The sequence below is a fragment of the Mastigoproctus giganteus genome, chromosome 12 (genome assembly GCF_048544385.1).
Source record: "Mastigoproctus giganteus isolate SK-2022 chromosome 12, ASM4854438v1, whole genome shotgun sequence".
Lineage (NCBI taxonomy): Eukaryota > Metazoa > Arthropoda > Arachnida > Uropygi > Thelyphonidae > Mastigoproctus > Mastigoproctus giganteus.
This window is the reverse complement of record NC_143586.1, coordinates 25,387,314-25,410,650: the sequence shown is the minus strand read 5'-3', so window position 1 is coordinate 25,410,650 and position 23,337 is coordinate 25,387,314. Positions and strand designations below refer to the sequence as shown.

General features: G+C 37.3%; 1 protein-coding gene across 1 annotated transcript in view; it reads left to right on the top strand.

Annotated features, from left to right (window-relative positions):
• The window catches only part of oxt (Xylosyltransferase oxt), a 214,324-nt gene that overhangs the window by 103,271 nt on the left and 87,716 nt on the right, over window positions 1-23,337 (top strand). The window contains exons 6-7 of the mRNA XM_090385682.1: window positions 3,480-3,560; window positions 5,500-5,716. Of these exons, the coding sequence (XP_090241808.1) occupies window positions 3,480-3,560; window positions 5,500-5,716 (298 nt within the window). The remainder of the gene's footprint in view (window positions 1-3,479; window positions 3,561-5,499; window positions 5,717-23,337) is intronic.

Genomic DNA, 23,337 nt, shown 5'->3' with positions numbered 1-23,337 from the left:
AAGTCAAAGACAACTAATGTTAATTTTCTCAGTGATATCTCTGAAAAAAAAGGAGCACATTTAAAATGGGTGTCAATTAGTCATGTGGGAAGATCTGCTGGATAAGTTATATCACATGTTCATTAAGAGAATTAATAAATTTCTTAATGTAAACGTTTTTTAAAGGCATCTTTATTTTACTTAGCCATTGGATGTCTGGTTTGAAAACCAATCTTCAAATTCATTATCAACTTCACTTTAAAAAAAATTGCAGTATGCTAATGTTAAGTACTGTACAAGACAGAACATTCAATTCAGTCATTTTGGGAACTACAATAGCTTAATTGGATTTTCTGAATACCAGTCTCATTTAAAATCTTGACACTTTCAATTGCTTCATCAATATTTTTGCCTTTAAAAGTTTATTGTAATCCTCTAATGTAGCAAGTCTATGAATGGTGAATTTAACTGTAGGTCTTGAATAAAACTGAGATTTGTGCTGTCTGTATTCACTATCAGTAGACTTGGCTGGTGCCAAGGAAAGCAACAGTTTTTCAGAATAAACAATATGCTTTCTACCACACTGCTCATCATTGAAATTGTCCCCCCCCCTAGAAAGATTGGATGAATTTACCCAAAATTTGCAAGCATAGCAGTGACATAATGGAGATAAACAGTTAGCATATCAACCTGATCGGCACAATAGAATGCCCAATCTGACTGATGTAAGAACCTGAAGATGCTATACATTTTGGACAAAAATGTGTCCAAAATGTATAGCAATATTAAGTAGGTCAACAAAAATTGAGCAAATGATCTTCTGAGAGTATGCACTGCATCACCTTATATGTATTAAACCTATAGGTTATGCTATGTACAGCTGGTGGACTTTGAACAAATAAGATAATTGGATTATTAGCAGGCGAATGGTCAGTTGGCAAATTCATTTTGTCCAAATTGGTTGGATGCTGTTGGCAAAGTGAGACTGGAAGGTGTTTGGACATGTCACCAGGCATCATCATCAGGATATCAGAATGGGAAAATCAATAGATCTGTTGATTAGTCACAAGAAACTGTTTGTCACAGTCCACCTGATTTCTAACATTATAACAGAATCTTTGTGCCTCCCTCTGGTGGATTGCATACATACATACATACATATGAGTGGCAATAAAGTTCCCAGATAAAGGCAAATAAAGTTCTTGGTGCTGTTGAGGTCATGTTTGATGATTTTGAAAATGAACATAAGTAGTATGTTTTAGTTCAAATTCCCTCCAACAGATGGTGGTAGCCTGCCAGCCAGCTGGACAACAGGTTGTCCATTAGTCTCACAGGTTGCAAGTGACAACCAGTTTTGTGTGATATGGTAGTGTTAACATTCTGTGTCACAATTTTTCAATGGAGGAGCGAACAAATATCAATTTTTGCTTTAAACTGGGAAGATCTGCAACATAACAGAACATTTCATATGAAATGTTAAAAACTGTTTATGGTGATGAAACGTTAAGTTGTACCAATGTGTTTGAATGGTATAAACAGTTCAAAGATGGACGAGGATGTTTGCAATGACAAGATCAAAGTGGGCATCCATCAATCTCTCAAAATGAGGAGAGAGTTGCAAAAGTTCAGGGCAAGAGATCATTGTTTGACCATTATGGTTGATGAGTTAGATGTGAATAAGATGATTTTTAAAATTCTGCATGAAGATTTAGGGAAAAGGAAGGTCTGTGCAAAATTTGTCTCACAGATGAGCAGAAGCAACAAAGAATGTCATCATGCAAACTGTCAAGACAATTCTAATATCTTCGACTGTATTCTTGCTGGAGATGAGTGTTTTGCTTGTTTTAGTACAACCCATAGATGAAGCATCTGAGCATGTAGTGAACTTCAAAATCATTACCAAGGCCCAAAAAGTTTCATTTACAAAAGTCCAGGATTGAGTCTATGCTGATCATGTTTTTCGATAAACAGTGCAATTCACAAGGAATTTGTACCTGAAGGGAAGAGAGGCAGTTCTGTGTTCTCTTTACAGGTACTTCAAAGACTGAAGTGCATTTTCCGGGTAAGCAATTTTCAGAGAAAGGCAGGTGGTTCTTGTTGCACAATGATGCCCTTGTCCATGCTGCACTTGTGAAGACATTTCTGATGAAACATGGCATTGTTCTGATCAACCATCCACACTATTCTGCTGATCTAACAGCACCAGTGGGTTTTCCTCTTTCCCAAGTGAAAACTGTCTTTAAAGGAAAGAGATTCAGGATGTTGAGAACATAAAGAAAAACATAACCATCAAACTGAAAATCATCTCTTTGGATGCTATAGCTAACTTTTTTTAGAAACTTTCAGAATGGTGTAATAAGTGCATTCAATTAGGTGATGATTACTTTGAATAAAAATAAAACCATTTTTAAGCTCCTTCATTTTGTTTTCTTTTTATTGCTCCAGTCCACTTTTGTGCCTCACTTCATACATTAGCAGTTGACTGAGAGATAGGGCTGCATTCTTGCCATCTGTTTTATCTTCATTTACATTCCATTGTCTGTGCCTGTAGTGGTGCAAGAAGAGAGCTGTTTGGAGAAGAATGGCATGCTGCTATCTTTTTTGTGACGTCACTTTTCTGTGGGATACTCTGATGGCCATGTGCACATCTGGATACATTCCAGGAAACAGAGGTAATCCAGCCTGCATCAGTGAGTGGCATACTGAACCAATGCTTTGAATCATGGTGTGTATTGGGAGCCATCAGTTACAATAGCCTTTCACATCTGATAGCATGATGCACATTGATACATGACATTGTTAAAACTAATTTTTAAGAGTGGTAATTGTTCCCTTTCTACATTTCATCCCAAACAGCTTTCTAGCAGGACCAGGTCTATCCCTGTATGGCTCTTGTATTCTAATGGTGTCTGCATGCTTCCTTGGCCTCCATATTTAAAAGATCTGTCATCCATCAGATACGTTTGCAATGTCATGGGACATTCATCGACCTCTGACTCTCTGTCCCATTGCTGCCCAACTCATAACACAGATGCAAGAAGCATTACTCAATTATAAACTAAAATGAAAATGACATCTGCCACTGTCCTTGTCCCCTACTTCAGTATTTGGCAGTGTGCATTGCTTATCGTAGAGATGATACTTCATACTAATGTGCACTATATTTTTTGTAAGTACTGCTGAATTGATACATGAACGTCACTTATTTTGAGCTAACAGAATGTGTTCCTTTTAGATGGGGCAATTTTACTGTATTTTTTGAAATTTCCTCTATTTATTCAGTTCTTTTGGTAATGATCTGTTTCTTTATGAACAGTGGTTACTATTAAAAAACAAATATTTTTGATTTAATCTGAGCAAATGATATATGGATACAGTTGTCAAATATTAATTTGCAAGATCTTTAATTTAATATCTTAAATCTAAATCCTCATAAATCATATTTATGTAGTGAATTATATGGCAGATTAAATAATAATTAAATTTTCTAAAAATTTTAGACCTCTCTCCAAAATAGAACAGTTTCTTAGTGCCAATAAAGGAATGAATTTTGTGAAATCTCATGGACAAGACACCCAGAGGTATCTGAACATCATTTTTTAATAGTATTTTTTTCTTTATGCCAAATAGTGGACCCCTGCTTTGCGATATTAATCTATTCCAGAGACACCATTGTATGGTAAAATTGTCGTAATGTGAACCCAATAACACATTGTTTTTTGGTAATTCGTTCCAAGACCTCGGAGGTTGAAATTTTCACTATATAACTAAGCTATTTATCTCCCTAGAAGGTGATTTTTATATTTTTCTAAAGCACATTTCTGGAGGATAGAACCATAAAACAATCAAAACAATTTACAGTTTCCAGTTTATTGGGCTTTTCTGTTAGTGCAATCTATTATAAACAATCTTGGTAAACTCGATCTTATTGCATTTGTGATAATACCGATTGCTGGAATTCTGTGGGTTTTTACGTTATTATGGCAAAATGTATTTCTCCTTTGTCTTTAATCATATAAAAAAAAATTTTCAGAATCTTCTCTTCATTCCTACTTTTTAAGCTCTGTAAACTTGTTACTGCTTATCTCACGTGCGTGTATCGTCTTAGTTGCAATTTATGTGCATTATTTGTTATTAATTGCTTATCTTTTTTTTACTGTTTTAAATTTTACAACCCCTAAAAAAATGTCAATGAACAGAAATATAAATTAGTTAGTATGTACATATTACAGTATTAATTAAGCTATGTAGGAGTAAATTTATTTTTATTTTGCTAACCGGTGGAAAATATTCTTCCAATTTTCATGTATTATTTAATTTTGTTAATTGGTAATGTAATAGTGTAAATTTACGATCTTTACTTTTATGGCCTGTGGATAATAATCCTCTTATTTTCGCTTATTAGAATTGCTATTTAATATAATTAAAGTTCAATTCACAAATGTGGTCACAATGACCGACTCTTATCACACATCGTATGGGAACAGTATTTTATTATGGAGAGTCTATCATAAAGTGATTTCATCATATAGTGAACCAATCGTAAAGCAGGGATCCACTGTATTTTAAAAGTAATATTTCTGTATCAATGATCTCTGTTCATTAACTTTTTAAAAATGCAGTTAAGTATAACTGATATTTTGGCTGATGGAAGCAAAGAGGGGATGGATAGTGGGATGAAATGTGCATTTCTACCAAAAAACAGAAATTATAAAATTAATGTTTTTTTTTTTTTTTTTTTTTTAATAATAATAATTTGTAAAATGTAAACATTTGTGTTTAAATGTTTATATTTCCAGGAGTCATGGTTTGATGATTATTTGTATAGTCATCTATCCAGATATCATAAAACCAGTGATAAACATAAATAGTGGCAACATTTGACTTTAAGAATCCATACAAAAAAGATGACATTTCTCTCTCTCTCTCTCTCTCTCTCTCTCTCTCTCTCTCTCTCTCTCTCTCTCTCTCTCTCTCTCTCTCTCTCTCTCTCTCCCTCTCTCCCTTCCCCTACCTCCCCCCATTATATTTGTAGGACTATCTTGTGATTTCACCTGTTTTTGTGGCCTGCAGGATTTCAACTGCACAGGTGATCTTAATTCTCTCACAACAAACCGCATCTGTCATTGTGTAAGTTGATAGCTTAAATAAATTCAAGGACAAACTTTTATTGGGGGGTGATGTGTGAAAATTTTTTTTTTGGCTGATGCTACATAAGCTCATAAGCTGATGCTACATAAAATGGCACTAGCTCATAAATTATGTGGCACTTCCGTAGCCAGGTGGGAAGGAGCAGCAGTGCGTAGCACAAGCTTCTTGATTAGACTGGGGTTCGAGCCCGTCACCACCAAATATGGAGGATGCGGGAAGGTCAAGGGAATGACCACTGCATATTCCTGGAGCAATATGGCCTTAGTTGCTAATGCTCCTAAAAACCAAATAACAAACATAAATTATGTATATTAATGTTTATCAACATACTATATAACTCATAATATATATATCTCATTTATTTTTTAGGTTCATTGCAAAACAAGGACTGGACAAAACGTTTTATGAATGTGATACTCATATGTGGCGTCTTGGAGAAAGAACTTTACCATGGGGTATTAGAGTTGATGGTGGAAGTGACTGGATTGCACTTAGTCATGACTTTTGTGCATATGTTACACAGAATGATAATAGTTTATTGCAAGGGCTGAAAACACTCTTTCAGTATACTCTTCTGCCTGCAGAGGTAAGTTTATAGAATATATGCATACTTTCTTTTAATAGTGCTAACTATCTAAATTGGTAATGGCCTAGATTGCACCCCTTTAAACAATGCAGGTGTCAGAAGACAAGAGGAACACCTGTATAATAATTTGCCTGTGTCCCTCTGTCCAGAACACTCTTTGAGCCTGAATAATTCAGACTAACAGTTTTTGACCGGAGTCCTTTTTTGCAATAGGTTTTATTTAGCTTTAAAATCAAGAAAGAAAAACAGTTTGCAGTAAGTTTCCAAAAAACGATCCGATTTATTTTCAAATTTCCGTTATTTTTAACAGTTGCGCAACAGTTTTGTTACAATTCTAGCAAAATATTTGCCGGAGGTCATCATAATCATAATCTGTCATTGTTCCATGGGTCGATTTAAGCAGCCTCGCCACCCTATCTGTGTACTTCTCTCCGATGGGAGGTGGAAGGCAGTGGGGCATACCCATGCCTCATGGGGGGTCTTCTACCGATCTCCCCCCCCCAGTGGAAAGGAGTGAAAGCAGGCTGAGCCAGATGTTCAGCCTTGGGGCGCCTAATGGCTTGGTGGCGGCCAATTGCTGCAGTCGTGGTCATGTATCGATCCAGTTTGGTCCTAGTTTGTTACGTTTCATTTTTATTGCTGTAGGATGGTATTTTGTCCAGCTCCTGGTGATAGCACGATAGCGTCAATGCGCCGGCTCTTGTGTATGGCAATCCTCTCATAGGTTGCATTTATATTTGAGGTGATTAAGTTTTAGTCATTGTATTGTCATGTTCCAGTTTTCTTGCATCGAGATGGTCCCAATGATATGCAGGGACTTGTCCAGAAAGTGCATTTCACAGTTTTGCATTTCTTGATGTTAGGATTAGGTGATTTGTCACATTTGAGTTTTCTTGCTACCAGCAGAAGGCATGGTAGATCCAGATGATGTTTCCACGTTTGCATTTCTTGGTGGAAGGTTTCAGTCTTTTGGTGACTGCTGCAGTTGATGTTGCGGGAATGTCCTCCTTTCAAAGAGATCATTGGCAAACTGAGCAAATGCCCGGTATGTGTCCTCCTCTGTATTATGAGGTGCTCCTGGTCTCGGAGGGAGAGACAGATCCTATTGATTAGCTTGCGGTGCAGGTCCTCATAGAGAGGGCAGGTGTAAAGTAAATTTTCCTACTTTTCTCAGGAGCCACAGTGAAACAGTTGGGTATCGCAGAGTCCAAAACCCTGAAGCTTGTCGTAAAGGCCCATGGCCAGTGAGCAGATAGGTGATATAGAGCCCAGGGGCAAGCCATGATGGGTATTTAGGATATGCCATTTGTATTGTAGGCAGAAATTTGCGTGTGATTTGTCCTTTGCTGGATGCTTCCCAGCAGGCTTGCCAAGTCAGCTGGAGGTGAGCAGAGAGCCATTTCCTTTAATTTTTAAGATCATTTGAAGGGTTGGTCGTAAAGTCAAGGCAAGTGGCCACCCAGCCTTTTGCCAGCTGATAAAGTAGTCCATGTTGGATGATCTCTGGGTCCATGGGGAGGGATCCTGTAAGGGCTTGGAGTACTTGAGTACTGATTATGTTACAAGCTCTTGAGGTGGTTAGTAATATACACTTTTGTATCGTCTCCAGCTTTCTCCTGTTTAGGCGCCTCCGTAGCCAGGTGGGTAGGAGCAGCAGTGCGTAGCACATGCTTCTTGATTAGACCTGGGTTCGAGCCAGTGCCTACCAAATACGGAGGATGGGGAAAGGTCAGGGAATGACCACCGCATATCCTCGGAGCAATATGGCCTTAGTTGCTAATGCTCCTAAAAACCAAATAACAACAGCAACAACTTCTCCTGTTTACAGCTGTTGTGGCCTTGTGGAACCCGATGCGCACATGCGTACTTGATGTTAAAAATGTCTTTTCTTGGGCACATGCATTGTACTTGTTGCGTGCAGTGCAACAAGTACAGCGCATGTGCCCAATAAAACTCAATTGTATGCAACAAGTGCAGTGACAACAAGTACAATTAAGCAGTGACATGCTACATTATATCAGCATAATGATTAATACGCAAGTGACTATGCCAACATATATAGCCCAGCATTCGAAGGAATATCGTGAAAGAAAGAAAGGGAAGTTGGACAGAAATGTGAATCCAGATGGAATTGAACAACAGTATTTTGTTATGCCTGGAACTTCTCAAACTGCACCCAAAAAAACTCAAGCTGAAATAATGAAGGAATATCGTGAACGGAAGAAAAGGAAATTAGAAATTCAAACTATTCCAAATCTTAATGAAATTCAACCACAGAGTTCTACTATACGTGATACTTGTCAACCAGAGTTCTACTATGCCTGATGCTTATCAGGAATCTAAAACTCCAGCAGAACGAATGAAGGAATATTGTGCACTTAAAAAAGCAAAATTAGAAATGGCTAATAATGAGATTCCTGATTATATCTCTATAGTGTCTACATGAGCTGACAGTGAGTTTGAAAAACTAGTGTACAAAAACCCATTTGGATTTAGTTGTTTATGTTTGTGATCATGTATGGTTTCAATTAGATTTGAAACTATTTCCAACAATCATATCAATTACTTCAAAATGAATTTCCTTTACAAGAAGTGAGTACTTTCATGATGTAATACATGTCATACTTCATTAAAAGAGGGATGGATACCAACTTGGTCATGTCAAGTGAATTTATATATCCAAGATACCCTACTGATTTATCCAAGATACCCTACTGTTGTAACTGAGCTTTTGATATCACCACGATTACTGTTTATGCAAATTTGTCGTTTACATTATGAACATGGACATGAACTTCATTAAAAGAGGGATGGATGCCAACTATGGCCATGTCAAATGGATTTATATATCCAACATACCCTGCTGATTTGCCTCCACTGGATGTTGTAAAATAGTGAAAATATGGTTATGGTATTTCATAAATTCACATTTGTATAAATTCTACGGCATAAAAGTGAGTGATGATTTCTTGGGGACAAATGATGGTAGTGAACAAAAACATTCAGATGAAATTGTGGAACCTCTCAACAATGATGATGATGAACTATTGTTAATTCAACAACAAACATTATTATGGTCTGAAGATAAATATTTATGTATAGCACCTGGTCAGAAATCATCTCCAACAAGTTTCATATTTGATATACATGCAGAACTTTCTTTTCCAGTATATATTTAGGACATGCACAAAAATTTAAAAATGGATCAAAATTATTCCCTTTATAATGGCATTGAGTGAAATTTGTAGATCTGATCATCATGGAGTAACTCCCCAACATTTGCTATATATGGCAATGAAATTTATGCGAATGCATACTGCAGAAAATTTGCAAATTGCATTTAAATCAGTAGGAATAACAGCTAACATTACTCATTTTATATTGGAATCGAAAGAATTTATAAACAAGTCATTAGAGTCCTAACTTGACATTTCTAAAATCAATTTCCAATTCAGCATATTATTGGAGTCAACATAAACGAGATGTGTTTGCTGTGATTCGTCAGTTAGGAAAACCTACAATGTTCTTGACGTTGAGTGCATGTGAACCAACATGGCCCATGTTACTATGTATGTTATACAAATTCAGATATAAACGAGAAATTACAACTAACGAAGTTATGGATCTACCTTACATGGAAAGAGCTATGTTAATAAACGAAGACCCGGTAACGTGTGCCATATACTTTAATAAAATTGTTGAGAGTATACTCAAAATTTTAAAATTGAAAACCTAGTCCTTTTAGGAAATATTATGTTGTGAATTTCTTTAAACACATTAAATTTCAACATTGAAGAAGTCCACATGCACATATACCGATGAGCCAAAACACTATGACCAGCGAGTCGTTATGCAAATCGAAGCAACTGCAGGTGAGTTATGGCACATGTGCGGGTTGGGACACAGTATAAAAAACACCTGATACCGAGCTCTGTTAATCAGTGTTACTCTTGTTCTTCAGATGGGAAAGGCAGTGGACTTAAGCGAGTTTGACAAAGGCCAAATTGTAATGGCCAGACAACTGGGTCAGAGCATATCCAAAATGCCACGGCTGGTGGGATGCTCATGGTCAGCCATGGTTAGTACCTACCGAAAGTGGTCCGAGGAGTTAAAACTCATGAACCACCGGCGAAGTGTTGGATGACCATGGCTCATCGATGCTCGAGGTGAGCGATGGCTCTCCCAGATGGTACGTGGCAACAGAAGGGCGACTGTGGCGCAACTCGCCGATAATTGCAATGCTAGTGATGGGAGTAATGTATCACAACACACAGTACATCGAACCCTGCTGAAAATGGGGCTGCGTAGCCGTGGCCTGCTCCGAGTGCCCATGCTAACCACAGTTCACCAACGACAGTGCCTACAATGGGCACGGTAGCATCGAAACTGGACCTTGAGTGATTGGAAGAAGGTTGTCTGATCCAATGAATCATGCTTCCTGTCGCACCGTGTGGACGGCCAGATAAATATGTGCATCTTTTACCTGGGGAAGTGATGGTGCCTGGATGCACCATGGGACGAAAACAAGCTGGTGGCAGCAGTGTCATGCTTTGGGCGATGTTCTGCTGGAATACCGTGGGTCCAGTCATCCATGTGCCGGGCACTATGATGTCTACCACCTACCTAAACATCATTGCTGACCAGGTATACTCTTTCATGGCAACAGTATTCCCCTCTGGTGGTGCCATCTTTCAGTAAGATAATGTGCCATGCCACACCGCCTGGATTGTTCGAGACTGGTTCATGGAATATGAGGAAGACTTCCAGATATTACCTTGTCTTCCAAATTCCCAGACATCAATCCCATTGAGCACCTGTGGTTTGTGTTGGAACAGCAACTCCAATCTGCAATGTCTCAGCCATGGACCTTACAAGAGTTAAAGGATCTGCTGGTTACGTGTTGATACTAGATACCACAAGGGACATTTAGAAATCTTGTAGCATCCATGCCTCGCTGGGTATGAGCTGCTTTGGCTGCATGTGGAGGGCCAACATCATATTAGGTAGGTGGTCATAATGTTTTGACTCATCGGTGTATATTATTATGAATGAACAATGCACCATCTGCACCATTAGAAGAAAAAGGTAGGATGGAAGAAGCAATCCAAATGGTATGTGGAGGGGGGGATTTCCTTGTATGCTTATACTATCTTTATACCTTTATTTTATTCACCTTTACTATACTCCACTTTCGCATCTAACTTGAGTACCTCACAGAAGAAATCAGGCTGTAGGGAGTTTCTATATTGAGTATATTCCTCCTTCGGATTTGGCTGGGTGTTCAAAATGTGTAATAAACAAATTGTTTATTACACATATTTACAGAAAGGAAAATGATCAATATTTAACACATATTACAACTTGATAGCACAATCTATAAGGTATGGTATGGATTAATTGGTCATGTTAATTTACATTCATGTACATCACCTTTCTCTTTACCACAAGGCTATTAACACTATCATGAATTTCCATTGTACTAACTTCTCTAAAGTAAATCAAAATTTCTTTTCTAATGGATCACACTCAGTTTCCACATTCAAATCTTATATTATGCAGTACTTCTTTCTTATTTAGCGATACTAATGACAAACTTTCTCTAGCTAGATTTACCTTGATACAATTGAAACCATCTTTTAAACTAGCGTTTATCTTATTTATCTGGTTTATACCAGCACTAGACAAAAAAAACTTCTGACTTGGTCACCACATTACATTTGGATCATCACATATGATAGCATTCATCTCTGTTATCCCCTTTAATTACCCCATCCAAAATTTTTACTTTACATCCATTTATTCAAAAGTAAATTCACCATATCTATATATTCTCCGTTCTTTACCATATTCCAACAACATTATTCTACTCATCTACATTTACATGCATACACCTTACTGTATATTTCCCCTTATGAACTCCCCTAATAATTCTCTTATCTTTTTTGTATAGTCCTTTAAATTTGTAAAGGAGTACTTATGCTATCAAGGCACTTACTTCTAGTGACTGGCGGGACGTCTCCGTTAGGGCCTTCCATCTTTCTTTATTTGGGACTGTTATTCTCTGCCATCTAGAGCAACATCTTACGGCTTCCAGAGAAATATTGTACAAACTGTAGGGCTACTACACAACTTTCGGGATCTACTACTCTGTCTGTCGGATATGCTCCTTCTGTTCCAGGGCTGCTATGTTCTGTTCTGGGCCTGCTATTTGCCTTCCAAGACCTTTCCTGGGTATCATAGCCTTCATCGGTGGACCTGGTCATCTGTGGGAATCTCCTTCTCTCACTTGACTGATTTTTGCAAACTCCCTGACATTCCGATAACCTCACTTTTTCATTATTTCTCGTCGACCACCTCCTCACCATACTTCTCTTAGAAACTTTCAAAACTCCTTCATCCTTTTTTCTCTCCGATAGGTTCTTTCAATTTTCCCACGCTCTCTCTTTTTGTTCTCCGAACTCTATACCACCTCTCAAGACTGGCACTCCCCCGCCAACAACTCCAACCAATGTATACTTATACCCTTACTATTTAAATTTACATTCCGTTTCATTCGCTAATGCCTTTCTCCCAAGCTGTCTCCTTAGCGCGCAAACCAACCTCCTTTTCGAACATTCTTATTTTTTTCTTCACAGGCAGTATGCCCCTTTGATGTCGACCGGCCACCTCCACAAACACTCATTTTCATTTTGCACTTTGCCTTCTAAAGCATCAGAAAATTCACATCTTAGTCAGCCTGACGCCGGTCTTAATTTGGAACCGAACACTGGAAGTGAACCCACTTCGTCTAATCCCATCTCCCATTCTACTGTTTGTTCTCAAGCAACTCTTTTCACGCCTATTCACAAATGGCACCCGTTACCTAGTCCCGCTGTCCCTGTTTGCTCTCGTGTATTATGGGAGTTGATAGTTTGTACCTTTGCTACTATTTATTCTCACGCTTAACCCATCCCATCACTAAATTTAACTTTCTTCTAATTTAATCTCACATTGCGAAAAACCCACTATCTTTATTTTATTTAATTTGTAACATTTTTCATCTTACACCATCACTATATCTAACAACGTTTTTCTAATTTATATATTACTTTGTGAAAAACAACCCCAATATCTTTATTTAAATTAATTTGTAAGATCTTACATCTTACAGATAGATGCATTATGTTTTATAGAGAAAACTTCAGATTATTCAGATTTACAGCAACATAAACATATTTTTACCTGTTATAAAAATAATAATGCAAACTGACGCGAATGTCGATTTGAAGCACATTTTTGGCCAATGTCGCAAACTCTTATATTGATACTGATGGCCACAGATGACAATTGAAGATCAGCTTATTGCAAAAAATATCGTAAAATGCATGACTCATTAGAATGGGATAATCATGTTAATTTCGAAGAATTCTTTAAATCAAATCAATTACCAATCAGAAGAAGAATATCTAAATATTTTGAGGGCTGGTATCAAACAACCACGTGTATTTATTAAACACAAGATAGAAGAGAAATTTATGAATAATTAGAATCCTTGGATTTTAGGAGTGCTTAAGTGTAATTCGGATTTATAATTTATCATAGAAGAATATTCATGTGCAGCATATGTAGTTGAATATGTGAATAAAACTAACAGAGGAATAAGCAACAGAAAATTATAGGGCTACAAAAAGAATATCTTGATATGGATATAACTGATCGAACACGAGCATTAAGTGTAGATGTATTGAATTCTGTGGAGATGAGTTCACAAGAGGCAGCTTGATGTTTATTACGATACCCAATGTCTGTGTCTTCAAGAGCAATTGAATACATGCCAATGGTAAGCGTCACATGAGCGTCAGAAATTACGTAAATCAACAGCTGAATTGGATGAACAACAAGTTGATATGAGTCTTTGGATATATGGAAAGAGTTTTTTTGAAAAATATGAAAAATGCAGTGAAACATTAAAAGATATAACTCTTGCACAATTTATTGCTCATTATCAAAAAGGAAATGGGGGAAAGGTGAAACAACAATTTCCTAAAATAATTCAGTATCGGAATTACAACATGTCTTCATGAACATATACGCAACATGGTAAATTTACACATATCATTTATCAATGAAGAGAATGAAACTTTGAATGAAAATAAATATTTTGAACTTTATGAAACCAACAAAGAGATAATTACCTTGAGAAGAAAAGAGTTCAAATCTGATATTGAAAAGATGCTGGCAATTTGTAGGCAACTTTGTATCGAACTTGATGAGAATGATGAAAATGGACTGGCGGTGGGAAAAAAATGAAGAATTCCTTAAATCAAAAGAAATTGATGATGATTTCTTTACCGACAAGAAAACTATTGATGAGAATGGTGACGGATAAATTATCATCTGTCGTTAGGAAGCGAGAGAATGTCTTACCATCTGAAGAATACTGTCATTTGATGAGTAGTACTAATCAAGAACAATGCACGTTATTACTTGAAGCTATCTATCGTCAAATTGATAATCAGATACATGAACTGATTCAAGTATTTCTTGCTGGTCATGGAAAGACATTTACTCTTAAATTATTGATGGAAACATATAATCGTTTTTGTAATGTATCACATATTCACAACACATGTTACTTGTGCCTCCACAGGCAACGCCGCTGTGGCAATCAATGGTGCATTCTGCTTTTCGTATGTGTCTATAAAACAATCTTCAACAATATAAAACTGCATTTCAACATGTACATGCTATTATAATTGATGAAATTAGTATGATTAGTGCAGAACTATTATCGATTATAGATATGTGCTTAAAGCAGATAACTGGTGTTCATGAAATACCATTTGGAGGTATGGAGATTACAGCAATTAGCATTAGTAAAGGCACATGATGCAAGAAAGCAAGCCTCCAGTGCGTGCTATACCTATATATAAACGCCTGAAGAACTCATTGATTGCTCCAGAATTATGGCATTCACTACAATTTCATGAATTAGTACAAGTTGTTCGACAGTCCGATAGTACATTTTCTAAAATTCTTACAAAAATAGGCAATGGAGAAACATTATTACCAGATGAACTTAAAATCATAGAATCGAGATTTGTTACCAAAGAAGATGCTACTAATTTATGTTGGCAAGGGATTTGACTATTTTTAAGAAATAGTGATGTAAATAATACTTATAATACAAATGCTTTTGTTGCAGATGAAACCCATTAAGTGGTTGCACAAGATTTATACCAAGGATATCATTCTGAAGAACAATTAGCAAGTATGTGAAATAAAATTCATAAAATGTCAGTGACTGAAACTGCAGGACTTCCATACATTCTATCATTATTGAAAAGAAAACCATACATGATTAATACAAATATAGATGTGGTCGATGTATTGGTAAACAGTGCAATCGGTACTTTAGTATATTTTGAATTTGAGGATGACGAAACAGTTGAACAAGTATGGATGAAATTTCCTGAGTCAAAAATAGGACATAACCTTCAATCTCGTTATAAACAATATGCGAAAGATAAACATTTACTTAGTCAATCCATACCTATTATAATATGATCAACTACGATTCCATTCAAGAACAATAGGAAATTAACATGCAGACAAATTTCATTGAATATTATTATGTGGTAACAAAGGAACTAGATGCAAAAAATAATTTTAATATTATACTTGGATTTCAGGAAAGCTTTTGACACTGTTGTGCATGGAAGACTACTGTACAAATTGGAGCAGAATGGTATTAAGTGTAAGTTGCTACAACGGATACAAGGGTGGTTGAGTGGGAGAAGACAGAGGGTGGTAAACAATAGGCACTGTTCTTTGTGGACTAATGTTATTAGTGGAGTTCCACAGGATTCAGTGTTGGGCCCACTGTTTTGTATATTTATCAATGATATTGATGAAAGTATATCAGGCTTAGTTTTAACAATGCCCGACAGTGTGTTTTCAACTCCTTGTCAAATTTACAAGAATCGTTGTCACTCAGCCACATCATAGGTAACAATGCAAATCTCTCCGAATTCATTTTGTACCTACAACGAATTTAAATGTATATGTGGACATGTGTTCTTGTAAAGGGTGGCTCCTAGAACGTCAGTTCAACTCCACCTCATATCTCTGTGAAGAACGGTATCACCACAGATAGGCCAGATATGTGTGTGTTCTGTTGTTGTGTCTGGCCACCAGAAGCATCAATCACCTGGACAGATGATTCTGGGTACTCGTCCACACCACGGGAAGGTGGGCCAGTCCCATAGTGCTTGTACTGTCCCAATTCGAGACTCTGACCCACCTGATGTTGCCAGAAGGTGAGCCAGATTCCTCTGGGGGGCCCACTCCAGAGGGGGGGAATAAATAAAATAATAATAATAATAATGAGGAAAGGCATTTGACTCCATACAGCATAAGGCAATGTTTCGGGCACTGGAAAGACAAGGCATAGATACCCCATATATTATGATTTTGAAGAAAATATATGAGAGTGCTACCTCCTTTATTAGACTAGACAAAGACGGTAGCAAATTTAAAATCGAGAAAGGAGTACGACAAGGAGACACAATATCTCCGAAGCTGTTTACTGCTGCCCTTGAGGAAGCTTTCAGAAGATTAGACTGGTCGCAGAAAGGAGTCAATGTGAACGGAGAGTACCTAAACCATTTACGATTTGCAGATGACATTGTGGTTATAAGCCACAATCCCAAAGAATTAGAGGATAATCTTAATCAGTTATGCACAGTTAGTAAGGATTTTGGACTAAAGATGAATATGGCTAAAACAAAAGTAATGATGAACAAGTATGCCACAGAAAGAGAAATAATGATTGAAGGAGCAGTAATTGAAAAGGTGGAGTCATATACTTATCTGGGACAAGTTATTAGCTGTAATAATGATAAATGGCTCAAGAGAAGAATAAATTTTGGATGGATAGCATTCAGGAAATATAGTCACATACTGAAGAGCAATATCCCAGTTTGTCTGAAACGTAAAATAATGAACCAATGTATACTGCCCACCATGACTTATGGAAGTGAAACTTGGGCACTCACCAAAAGAATGGAAGAGAAGCTGAGAACTACACAGCGAAGAATGGAACGAATTATATTGGGAATCAGACTGTTAGATAAGAAGAGAAACACATGGATTAGGCAGCAAACTCAAGTAAAGGACATTCTTATCAAAACTAAAGAACTAAAATGGTCTTGGGCAGGACACATAGCTCGAAGACATGATGACAGATGGACTAAGAAAATAACAGAATGGTACCCAAGAGGAGCTAGAAGAAAACCTGGAAGACAAAGGCGGAGATGGATAGATGAAATTCATGAGTTTTTGGGTAGTAAATGGATGGCCAGTGCTCAAAACAGAAGGAACTGGAAAGTTGCTGGAGAGGCCTTCATCCTGTAGTGGATTGAAAATGGCTGATGATGATGATGAATGAGGAAAGAAAGAGTTCCCGTGGTGTTAAAATAAAATAAATAAAAAAAAATAAAATAACATAAAAAGTAAATAAATAAAATAAAAAAATAAATGAATAAAAAATTTATTAAAATTTAAAAATATATATATAGAAATAAAATAATAATAATAATAATAAATTTTATATACAGTGAAACTTCCCTTTAACGGATAGCCATGGGGATCGAAAATGTGTCCGTTAGAGAGAAGTGTCCGCTAACAAGAAGTCTGAGGGAGAAAAAAAAGAAAGAAAGAAAGAAAAATCATTAAACGTTTAATGTAAAATTAAATTAAAATATATACAGATTTTGCACAATATTTTTGTAAATAATATACATACAATTGTGCTATGCATATTATGACTTGATCTTAAGAAAAATACATACAGTAATCACTTATTTTCTTCTGCACCTTCTTCCGGCTGATAATTTTGTTTTCAACATTTGTTTAGAGTGAAGAAACCATCAGAAGTCCTTCAGTATCTTCTTCAGCGGCGAAAAACATTTTTAAACGATTGATTTGTATGAGCGCTTCTTTTATTTTCATCGGTGGTTCGTTGTTAATATGTTCTTCGACAGAATGACCTCCTTCCATTTCTTCATCCTCATGAGGAACTTCTTGAAAAATATCGATGATAATGTCGTTGATATCTAGAGCATCATCTTCTGTAGGGAGGTTTGAGTCTATATCTTTGTAGCCAGGGTCACTTGTAGCGGAAGTATCGTACATTATCAATAGATGTTGAAGTTCTTGTTCTTCTTGGTGCTCCACATTGCTGTTCACAACTTCAATTTTTGCGTTTGAGAAGCCAGACTTTACAAAAAAGTTCACGACAGTTTGTTTTCTTAATTGCGTTTACTGAAGAGGAAATCCATTGAATCGCATCTAGGATGCTGATTTTCTTTGCAAGGTCACTCGCACATGTTACATCGTTCATGTTTGCAATGAGATGTCTTAAAACACGTTTTCTGTAGTGAAGTTTAAAATTTTTTATTATCTCTTGATCCAAGGGCTGACACTCTGCAGATGTGTTTGGTGGCAGAAAAATGATTTGAATGTTGGACAATTCAATGTGCAGGTGAGATGCAGCATTATCCATGTAAAGAATAATTTTTCTCTTTTGACGAATCATGGTTTGGTTAAAGTGACTGATCCATTCGCTCATGATATCTCGTGTCATCCACGCTTTTTTATTAGACTTCCCGTCAACATCCAAAAGATTCAACTTTATGCCCTTGAAACAACGAGGATTTTGTGGGTTTCCTATAACAAGAGGTTGTTCAAAGTCTCCCAGCATATTTGTACACAATAGTACAGTCAAGCGTTCCTTAGAAATTTTTCTGCCCTGGCACTTTCCGTTTTTTAGACTCATTGTGTTTTCAGGAAGAGCTTTAAAAAAACAACCCTGTTTCATCACAGTTGTGAATATCCTTAGCTTCAAAATAACGACATAAATCTTCCAATTTGACGGTCCACTCTGTTACAACCCCATTATCAACAGATCCACCTTCACCACTTACGGTTTTCCAAGAAATTTTATGCCGAGTTTTCAACTTGTCTAGCCATCCCACAGAAGCTTTGAACTCATTTACTCCTATAGATTTCGCAACCTTCAAAGCCTTTTCCCTAATAATAGGCCCATTAATGGGAATTTGTTTAGCACGTGTGCGACAAATTTGAAGTCCAACAGTTTACGGGAATGATTTTTGAACCTGATCATTTCCGTGTTGCCAAAATTGTTTGAGCAGTTAATTTTTTTCTTTATGATGTCGCTTACCTGCGTCTTCCCGATTTTGTATTTTGCAGCGAGATTGTGAACACTATTTTTCTGCCGATCATACGCATTAATGAGTTCGACTTTATCTTTTAAAGTTAAATGTTTACGAGAAGACATTGTGCACTTCACACGACACTGAACAAAACTGAAACTGAAAAGACGAAAGGCCGATTAAAATCCCCCCCTCCCTGCACACACCGAATTCATCAGAAGTTTTACACGTGCCTTAAAATTCTTGAAAAAGGGTTTAGAAACGCGACGTAAACCTTGATAAAATTCAGAGAATTGGAAATAGAAAATAAACACACGATTGAGGCAATACGTGGAAGAAACGTTCCTAGAAAAAGGGCCGTGAGCTCGCCCACTGTCCGTTATGGGGAGATCAAATTAAGTGCTAATCTAAACGAAACAGTGCAGATTGCCTGTCCGCGTCCGTTACAGAGAATGTCCGCTAGACAGAAGCTGCAAACATGTTAAAACCAATGGAGGTGAGTTGGGGAATTTGAAAATGTCCGTTGTAGAGAGATGTCCGTTAACGAGAGGTGTCCGTTAGGAGAAGTTTCACTGTATATAAATAAAATGATAAAAAAAATATATATCTATATATATATATTTTTTTTTTTTTATTTTAGTTGGTTTACTCCTCTGCTGGTGATATTTCACATAAATTTGGACTTGGTGCCCATCAGAGGGGGTGCTGTTAAATTTATATTTAATTGGCTTTCAAAATTTAATTGATTATCTTTGTATTTAGAATTTCGAAATTATCTTGGAGAGTTTCTGCTGCAATATTTTTACTCTTGTTACCCTTCTCTTCCCTCCCTGTTGGTTTGATCATTGTTTAATTTTGACTATTTTCGCTTTTCTGTCTTGCCATGCTACTGGCATTATTTTTTAATTATCATTTTAATTTACTTTACTTTTAAAATTTATTTTATTTTTTATATATATATATATAAAATAAAACCCTGCCAACCTTCGTATCATCTGCAAACTTGGACATTAAGCTTGATATACCATCATCAATATAAATAAATAAATTTTCCGTTTATACTCCGGGACGACCAAACGGTCAGAGGAGTTCACAAGATAGACAGAATACAAGAAACAGCACCATATTCAGCAGTCACGGGCTTGAACCCCGGTCACTCAAGGCACGTGTGCTTATGCACCTGCGCGCCTGACTACTAGGCTACGGCGGCCTATCATTTATAAATACAGAAAACAATAATGGACCCAATACTGAACCCTGAGGGACTCCACTAATAACATTAGTCCACGATGAGCAGTGTCCATTGAGAAGACAGAGAGTGGTAATCAATGTACACTGCTCATCGTGGACTGATGTTATTAGTGGAGTCCCTCAGGGTTCAGTATTGGGTCCATTATTGTTTTCTGTATTTATAAATGATATTGATGGTGGTATATCAAGCTTAATGTCCAAGTTTGCAGATGATACGAAGGTTGGCAGGGTTGTCAAGGACACTACTGACACTGTGCTACTGCAACAGGATCTGGAAAGGTTGAGCAGATGAGCTGAGAGGTGGCAAATGAAGTTTAACATTGACAAATGTAAAGTACTACATATGGGAAACAGCAACCCCAGAGCAACGTATCAACTCTGTGGTACTACACTGACAGTGGTAGAGAATGAAAGGGACCTGGGGGTGGTTGTGCAGGCAGATATGAAGTTTTCTGAGCAGTGCAGATGGGCTGCAAGAGTAGCTCATGGTGTATTGTCGATATTATATAGGAATTTTTCTAGCAGGGATAAGGAGGTGATTATTCCCTTGTATAAGGCAATGGTCAGGCCACACCTAGAGTACTGTATACAGGTCTGGAGGCCTCATTTCAAGAAGGATGTAGAGATGCTGGGACGAGTACAGAGAAGGGCAACAAGATTAGTGAATGGAACAAAGGGGTGCTCTTACGAAGAAAGGCTTAAGTTTTGCAAATTACAGTGTCTGGAGACTAGGCACCAGCGAGGTGATCTGATAGAGGTGTATAAAGCCTTGAATGGTTTGAGCATGCTCAATGCTGATGGAATTCTTCCTCTTGCTCAGTGCACCTTTAGATGAAGTAACCTTTTTACAAGTTACCAGTCTTACCTTTTTGTATTTTAACCTTTTCCTGGCGCACTATAACCTTGCTGTTTTTGTGCCACAAAAAATCAAAATCAAATCAAACCTCTTGCTCAGAATAATCACCTGAGAGGGCATAAATTCAAATTGCGGAAAGACAGATGTAGGATAGACGTGCAGAAATCTGCCTTTAGCCAGCGGGTGGGTGGTTGGTGGAACAGACTTCCATCCCTTGTCGTGGATGTTGATAGTCTAAATAAGTTTAAGGCTCAGCTGGACATGTATTTTGAACGAACAGAGGGGTGAAGTGGGTTTTTTTTTTTTTTTTTTTGGCTGATGCTGCATAAGCTTGCTTTCTTGCATCAAATGCCTCTACTAATGCTAATAGTTTAATCAGTTCGTTCCAACATTTTTTTCTTCTCTATCTTTGGATTGGCCTCTAAATTGAGGTGTATATTTAGATATATAGTTGGTATCTCCCTTTTAATTCTGTAGCATAATCCTCGGAAAATAACATAAATCTAGTGGCATGGTTCCAGCTAATACTTGCAATGCTACAGTTGATACTGTTCTGCAAGCACAATTGACGACAACTAATATTGATCTTTGTATCATCTGTAACTTGCTTGCAAATATTACTACTCTAGCTCTATAAAACCAGGCTCCTGCTGCATATGTGACAATAGGTAAGAAGACTGTTTTGTAATACAAAAGTAAAGTTTTTCTAGAAAGACTCCAGTCTGCACTTGAAATTCTAATTATCGTTCCTGAGAATTTTTAGATTTTCTGGGTAAGATGTATCAAATGAGGGAGAAAGCTTAACTTATTGTCTAGCAGAATTCCTAGATATTTATTTTCTTTTACTAATGGTAGCTGTATTTCATTAATTTTAATTTGTGGTGTCTTCTGTGGTCTAGTTGTTTTAAAATCATCATTTTTGTTTTACTAGGATTTATTATTAATTTATTATCATTAGACCACTGGTAGAGATCAATAAGGATGTAGTTAGCAGATTGCTCAATATCTGCCCTCGATCTACCACAAACGATGAGAGTGAGGTCATCTGCAAAAGCTATAGTTCTACAGCAATCAAAATCTCTTTCAAGCCATTCATTTAGTATCATGTTCCATAGTAACGGGTCTAATACCGATCCCTGAGGGCACCTGCGCATAACCTGTCTTTTTAGATTATGATGTTGTGACTTCACTGTTATGTATCTGTCTGAGAAATAGTTCTCTGAGCAGTGCAGGCGGGCTGCCAGAGCAGGTCATGGAATTTTGTTAATGATACAAAGTGTACTAGGAAAGTTTTGCAATACAGCTTTGTTTATTTAATTTTTTCAAAGTAATTTCCTCTACATTCAATACACCTCTCCATCCTCCGAAACCAATCTTTAAACCAGTTCTGCCAAGTTTCACTAGGGAGTAAAGCACACTCGTTGTCCCAAGCCCGTAGAAGGTCCTCATCACTGGAAAATCGCCTCCCTTTTAGCTTCATTTTTACATGCAGGAACAGTGCAAAGTCCCAGGGAGCAAGGTCTGGACTGTAGGGAGGGTGCTCGAGAAGTTTCAGTCCTGTCGTGGTCAAATATTCGGTGCAGGCTTTGGCGCGGTGAGCTTGAACATTATCGTGATGGAGGTACAAGGTGTCCATTCTTGACTTTGGCCGCAGGTTCTTCATAGATCCAATGACTTTAGGCAGGCATTGTTCAGTATACCACTTAGCTGTGACTGTCTTCTGCGTGTCCAAAACGACACGTTCCACAATTCCACTCGATTTGAAAAATACAGCTATCATTTTCTTCTTTACAGATTGGGATTTTCTGACAATTACGGGTGTGTCGTCATCATCAAAGACCCAAACTTTGTTTTGAGCCTTGATCGGCAGATCGTAATAGTACAGCCAAGTCTCGTCACCTGTCACGAATGTTGTTCACATACCGAGATTGTCCCTTATCAAACTTTTTTAACATCTCCCGGCACCAAGTCACACGTCGTGTCATCTGCTCTTCAGTCAGTTGATGCGGCACCCAGAGAGAACAAAGTTTCTTCACGTGCAAATGATCTTGCAGAATCGAACGAATTGTTGGTGCATTTAGGCCCAAAGTATCCTCTGTCTGTTGGTAGGTCACTCGCCTGTTTTCGTCAAGCATTTTCCTCACAGCAGTAACGTTTTCCTCCGTAACTGACGTTTGTGGCCTTCCCGGGCTCTCAGAATCCTCCAGAGTGAAATTTCCCCATTGGAATTCTCTATACCACCTGAATATCATTGTACGATGTGGACAATCATCATCTAGTGCAAGAGTCATTTCTTCTAA